The 6,391-nt window shown below is 57.3% G+C and overlaps 1 protein-coding gene across 1 annotated transcript in view; it reads right to left on the bottom strand.

Annotated features, from left to right (window-relative positions):
- Positions 1–4,403: 4,403 nt before the first annotated feature.
- Positions 4,404–6,391, bottom strand: part of LRRK1 (leucine rich repeat kinase 1) — a gene marked incomplete at its 5' end in the record, with an annotated part of 74,710 nt that continues 72,722 nt past the window's right edge. The window contains one exon of the mRNA XM_084267821.1: positions 4,404–4,844. Coding sequence (XP_084123947.1) covers positions 4,667–4,844 — 178 coding nt within the window. The 3' untranslated portion in view covers positions 4,404–4,666. The remainder of the gene's footprint in view (positions 4,845–6,391) is intronic.

Raw genomic sequence — 6,391 nt, 5'->3', positions numbered from 1 at the left:
GGGGGGGAAAAGAACAACCACCAAAACCCAGGATGAAATGGTGCGGAGGAGCACCCAACATCTGATAGTTTCCATAGGAAGCCTGTGAAGGAATGTGGCTGCCATGACCTCACTGCATGACTTCAGCATCCCCACCAAGTCCTGGTGTAGGGTTATGGGGTTGTGGGGGACACCTGCAGCCACGCTGGGGCTTGGAGGTGCCCAGTGCTAAAGAGAAAAGCACACACCCAACAGGGAATGAAACATCTGGGAAATGCTCAGCACAGGCAGGAAGAAGCATCTTCCTGGGGATGCCAGCGCTGGGCTGGGAGGGAGTGGGACCGGGTGGTGCAAACCTGTGGGAATGGCTCTTTCCTGGGGCTTTGTGCCTTGGCAGTGGAGTAGCTGCCACCAGCAGCCTTCTCCTGCCTCCAGCCCAACAAAGCTGGGGCCATGGTGCTGGTGAAGCCACCAGAGCCCAGCAGTGCTGCCCGTCCCACCGCCGCAGGCCTGGGGTAAGCCGAGGACAGGCTGGCGGCCCGAAATAGCCACAATATTTCCTGTCCTTTTAAAGTTTGCTTAAAGAAAACTAATTTCCTTTGGCCTTCCAGTAGCAGAATACAAAACAGCCAGCGCTGCCCCTTTCCCCACGGCCCTTAAAAATAAAACAAAATCACCACATCAGTTCCTTGTGCTGAAGCCCAGAGCCCATGGAGCATCCAGCTCGTGTGAAAGATGCCCATCACAGGGCACAAGAGGTGGGCTTTGCTCTGAGACATTAAACTCTGATGACTGTCTGCATGTTGAAGGTGAGAGAGAATGGAATAAAAAGCCCATCCCACACTCGGGGTCACCCAGCTCTTGGAGAAATGAAGTTGAAAGTGGAATTTTCAAGCCTCAAAAGCACGAAGAGCTGCCAGAGCATGGGGAGGGGCCCCACGGGCCAGCCCAGGGATGCTACACGACCAGGATGGGTGGGTGACACTGGGGCAGCACTGCCCAGGGCAGCCTCTTCTGCTGGGGCTATTTTTCCTGGCCAGGACTGGTGAAAATTCCAATACCACTAAATCGTCCCTTTCTGGGGCTGCCTTCGTGGGTGCTGCGTGGTGCTGTAACCCCAGCAGCCGGGCAGCAGGCAGCAGGATGGGACTGGGCTGCTCTGGGAGCTGTAACCAGCATTTGGGCCCAATCCTGCCCCAGCACCCAGGGCAGCAGGGGAGGGTGCCAGGCCTCCTTTCCTCTAGTGGAATGGGGTTTAACACCACCCCATTTTTGGGTGTGCAGAGCAGCTGGTTGGCTTTGGCCAGCCCTGTGCTGGCAGCATCAGTGCAGCTGCAGGGACATTGTGCTGGGTCCCTAAAGCATCCTGTGCGAGCACCAGGACATGGGGTTTCAGAGATCTGCTGCAATCAGTTTGCACCCCTTCCACCCCCCCCAAACCAACGCTCAGCCCCCACCCCTGAGCCCCTCTGGGATGTGGGTGCTGGGTATGGCTGCCATTCTCCAGCCAGGGCCTGGCCCAGCAAAGAACCAGCCCAAGGCAGCAGCAGTGGCCGGACAGTGATGACATTTGTGTCTCTTGAAGCAGGAAAGGGCAGCCTAGCAGTTTTGGGGTCAGGGTCCCCACTCGCGGGAGGCAGCTGGGCAAGGAGGCGAAGCCGGGGGGGTGTCCAGGCTGCCGGCTCTGCTAATCCCTGTGGCGGCAGGTCCCGAGCGTCTCGCTGCCTCCTTGGCCAGTAATTAATGGCCCCGGCACTCGCCTCCCGCTGCCGCCGGAGCGGGGGGTTAATCCCATCCGCTCCCCTGCCAGCGCCGAGCCCTTTCCATGCTCCGAGACGGGCTGGGGGAAACCTGACATGGAGAAAATAAAAATAAGCTGTTTTCTTGTCTCTCCTCCAGCAGCTGAAGGAATTAACACCACCCCCCCCCCACCCCGCCCCGGGCCCCTGCTCAGGCTTATTTTTAGAAGCCGATAGGAACCAGCAAGGACCGCGGTAGCCGCAGCTCTCCTGGGGACCTTCTCAGCAGCAACGGGGGCTCAGGCAGCCCCCTGCTCCAAAGGCTTTTCCCGCCTTTGGCTTTCAACCCCCCTTCCCTTTCCCAGGGATGGATGGTGGGGTGATAGATGATGGTAAGGTGCTGGAACAGGCTGCCCAGCAAGGTGGTGGGTGCCCCATCCCTGGGGGTGTTCAAGGCCAGGTTGGACGGGGCCCTGGGCAACCTTGTGTTGTTCCAGGCCTGGAGGTTGGTGTCCCTGCCTGTGGCAGGGGGTTGGAGCTCTGTGATCCTTGGGGTCTCTTCCAACCCAGACCAGTCTGTGATTCTATGATGCCACTCACCTGTACCCAGCGTCAGTCCCACCAGGACCAGAATGGGGGGAGGGCTGGGAATGAGCATTGGCATCTCCCTTAAACTGTTGGAACTGGTGGGGTTTGGGGGGAGGGTGTTGTTTTTAATTTCTCTTTAATTTTGCCCCAGGGTTTTATTCTTGCAGCACACATGCTGCTGCTTCCTGAACCTGTGCTACAGTGGGGTCAGGTTTGCATGAGGGGGGGATATGGTCCTGACTCCAGGGTAGCAGCCTTCAGGCTCCCATCTGCTTTTGAGAGCTACTGCCCTGTTCCCAGGAGGGTTTGGGACACGCTCTCTACTGTCCCTGGACCTCTCCTGCTTCTCTGTGTGTCCCAAAAAAATCCATCTGCCATCCTCCCACTGCAGCCTCATGTCCCCTCCAGCTGACCACCCTGAGGTGTCTGGCGAGGGCAGCAGCCGGGATGTTGGAGCCGGGACGTCCCGGTGGGTCTGGGGAAGGTGTGCAGGACCAGCTCCGGGGGCGGTGGGGAGCAGAACAAAGCCCCTTTTGTGGTGGGGCCTCAGCTGATGCCCACCAAAGGTTTGGGAGAGGCTCTGGGTGACCCCCTTGGGCAGTGGGAAGCCTTTGGAAGCAGTGCAGTACCTGAGGTGCTCTGCTCAAGAGGGATGCCAAGGAACTGGGGCAGCTTTTCCAGCCAGTGCTTGCTCACAGAAAGCTGCTGCTGTTAGGGCTCCGAGGATCACAGACAGCACAAGGGGTGCACGCACAGGCTGGGGGGCCAGAGACAACGTTTTTGGGGAAACACAGTTAATGAGCCCTGACACAGATACCCAAACTGAGCTGGAGTCAAGAGGAGGAAAACACCCCCTTCTCCCCCCTCTCTGAGGCAACAGGCAGGAAAGCTTGTCCTTGGAACTGGAGTGCAGTGATGTGGCTGGATCCGCTCCCTGAGCTGCTGGAGGAGCACCAGGGTATGGAGATGGGTAAGGCCAGGTAAGGGGACAGACCATAATGCAAACCCGAGCCCGTGCTGGCCAGGAGGACACACGTTTTCACCAGGTGCCACAACTCCTGAGCACTGCGCAGCCGACGCGGGCGTGGGACGGCTGTAAGAAGAGCCACTCACGCTGGGACACTGTGGGGAGAAACAGGTTTATTTTAAGATACATTCTCTTTCTGAAGAAGGGTATGTTAGCAGCCTGCAACAGAAATGTGAACCAGAGGGTTAACCTGCCCGTTCGGCCTTGGCCAGCCTTGCCGATGCTCACACAAGTTTCTAGGGATAGAAAAAAAACAAACCAAACCCAAAAAAGGTCCAAAATTCAAACTGTACACCTTTTTACAGGGTGCTTAGTCAGACTTGCTTTTTACACTGCTGTACATGCTTGGGATAATGAAGTGCAACTGTATCTGAGCCAATACATCATCCCCGGCCACTAGTGAAGATAAAATACAAGCTGCAGTGAGCAGAAGCTGCACGGATACACAGGCAAATTTAAGCTTATTGTCCCTCCCCTACCCCAGGGTGTCTTTCTCTTGGTAAAGAGTAGAAGAGGAAAAACCTTCCTGGTCTGGGGGCTCCCTTCTCTTACACCACGAAGGATCTGCCAGGGCGAGTGGCTTTGCTTCGTATCAGCTCTAGTTAGAGCCGACCTTGCTTGCTCGCTGAGACTGTGCAGATTATTTTGCGCTCTCTCACAGTAATGCTGCTGTACCACTACAGCTTTTAGGAGCCAGAAACGCAGTGGCCAGCCAAAGCTTATTGCTGGTTCTTACACCTGGGTGTTGCTACACAGCAGTCACAACAGGGGCTACGCCTGAAGTAGCCTCTAGCAAACTTGCAGCCCCGCAGCGCAGGGCTTCCCGCAGCTCCATCCTGCCCCAGAGAGGGGTGAATTAGCCCCTGGCAAGCTGGGGCAGCGGGGATTGGAATGGGCCCAGGCTCCTAGGGCAGGGCTGAGGATGAGGATGGTGGAGCTCTCCCAGCTGACAACGTGCACTATGAAAGCAGCAGCAGCAGCAGCCAGGGCATGCTGACAGTGAGGAAGGAATTTAAAACAGGAAAGAAGAAACTGGAGAAGAGGCACGAGCAGAACCGCAGCCACCTCCAGCTCCAGCTCTCCACTACTGTGATGGAGCATGAGAGCAGGGAGGTGGCCCAGCTCCCTGCCCTGCTCACACCTTCAGGTTTCTTCTGTCCCCAAAAGCCCCGAGGGGGCTCCAGCAGTGGGAACCCCCCCGCAGCGCTCCTTAGCAGCAAACCAGACGCGTGGTTCCCCCCACGCACCCCTCGTTCCCCCCTCTCTGGGGCCGCGTCTCGCGGTCCAGGCGTGCTCAGAGCAGGATGCTTCCATCTTCTCAGTGCCACAAGCACTACCTCCTCTTTCGCATGCAGGTTTCAAGCCTTCCCAGCTCTTCATAGGCCTGGTAGAAAACGTCAAAGTCTCTGGCACTCCAACCCCTCCAGACAGCCAGGCACCACTCTGTGTTTTCATTCTCAAAGCAGCACACAACTGTGTCCTTCGCGATGAGAGCGGCGTCCACCAGCGCCCTGGGAAAGGAAGAACAGAGCAGAGAAGGGCATTACAGCGGAGAGCAGCTCTGAGCAGCACACCGCCGCTCACCCGGGAGGCACTGACTCACCAGCTTTCCTTTCCAGCTACCCAATCGCCTTTTATAAGCTGCAAATCCTTGAGAAAGGGGAAGGTAACAAAGAGAGGGATCAGGAACGATGTCACAGTACAAGCAAGCGGCTCAGTGACACAGGAAAAGGTTTTTAAAGGGATTCCGGTGCCTAAACATGCAGGTGGGTGCTTAAGTCTGCTGTGACATTTTGAAGTTGCCGTTAATCTCCTGATTTGCTAAATCCACAGGCTCTTTTGCCTGCTGCCAGCTGGGCATTTTCAAAACAGCCGGCATCACGCCACAGCCAGCAGGCTGCTGAGCGTCTCCGTAGCCTGGATTGTGGTGTGGGAGAGGGCAGGAGCCCAGCTCTGCCAGCCCAGGGCAGGAGCCCCCAGTCCAAGACGAGCAGCCCCCAGTCCAGACCAGCAGGCACGGCCACGGCAGCAGCCCAAGGACTCACAAGGCTCATGTGGGAGGGAGCTCTGCGGGACAGCTGCGTGTGCTCCCCTTCCTGATCTCAGAGTGTGTTAGCTGATCAGAAGAGGACAACTGAAGACACGCAGAGGGACACACGTGTGTCCTTGCAGGGAACCTTGCCGGGCTCCGTCTACCGCTCAATGGGGGAAGACTGGCCCCGAACTCTTTCCCAAAAGCCCCTAGATGGGGAGCCCTGACAAGGGCTGTCCTGGGCAGCTGGTTTTTCACAGGATCACAGGGTAGGACAAGATCTTTAAGATCATTGAGTCCAACCGTTCCTGTCCTCTGCTAAACCATATCCCTAAGTACCTCATCTACCTGTCTGTTAAACACACCCAGGGAAGGTGACTCAGCCCCCTCCCTGGGCACCCTGTTCCACATCCCCACAACTCTTTCAGGGAAGAACTTTTCCCTCACATCTGAGCTGACCCTGCCCTGGTGCAGCTTGAGGCCATTTCCCCTTGTCCCATCTTCTGTCCCCTGGCTGAAGAGACCATCGCCCACCTCTCTGCACCCTCCTGTCAGGTCAGTGTAGGTGGTGATAAGGTCTCCCCTTAGCCTCCTCTTCTCCAGGCTGAACAGCCCCAGCTCCCTCAGCTGCTCCTCATACAATTTGCCCTCCAGCCCCTTCCCCAGCCTGGCTGCCCATCTCTGGACATGCTCCAGGACCTCGATGTCCTTCTTGTAGTGAGGGTCCCAGAACTGGACACAGCACTCAAGGTGCAGCCTCACCAATGTCAAGTACGGGGCACAATGTCCCAGGAAGCCACCTCCCTTCCCTCACCTGCCTGTCCCACTCTGCACAAGGAGGGTCCCGTGGGCGGCAGGCACTCGGGCTGGTTCTGTATAACACAGAGTGAGCCCCCAGCCACCTGCACCAGCCAGGCTGGGAGATGGCAGAGCAGGGTGAACCTGAGACCACCACGTCACCCTGCCCTAACTCCACGCTTCCTTTCAGCAGACCTAAAATCACCCTCAGAGTAGCGGGAACACTAA

The sequence above is a fragment of the Gallinula chloropus genome (genome assembly GCF_964237585.1).
Source record: "Gallinula chloropus genome assembly, chromosome: 9".
Taxonomy (NCBI): domain Eukaryota; kingdom Metazoa; phylum Chordata; class Aves; order Gruiformes; family Rallidae; genus Gallinula; species Gallinula chloropus.
This window is presented reverse-complemented; position numbering and strand designations above follow the sequence as displayed.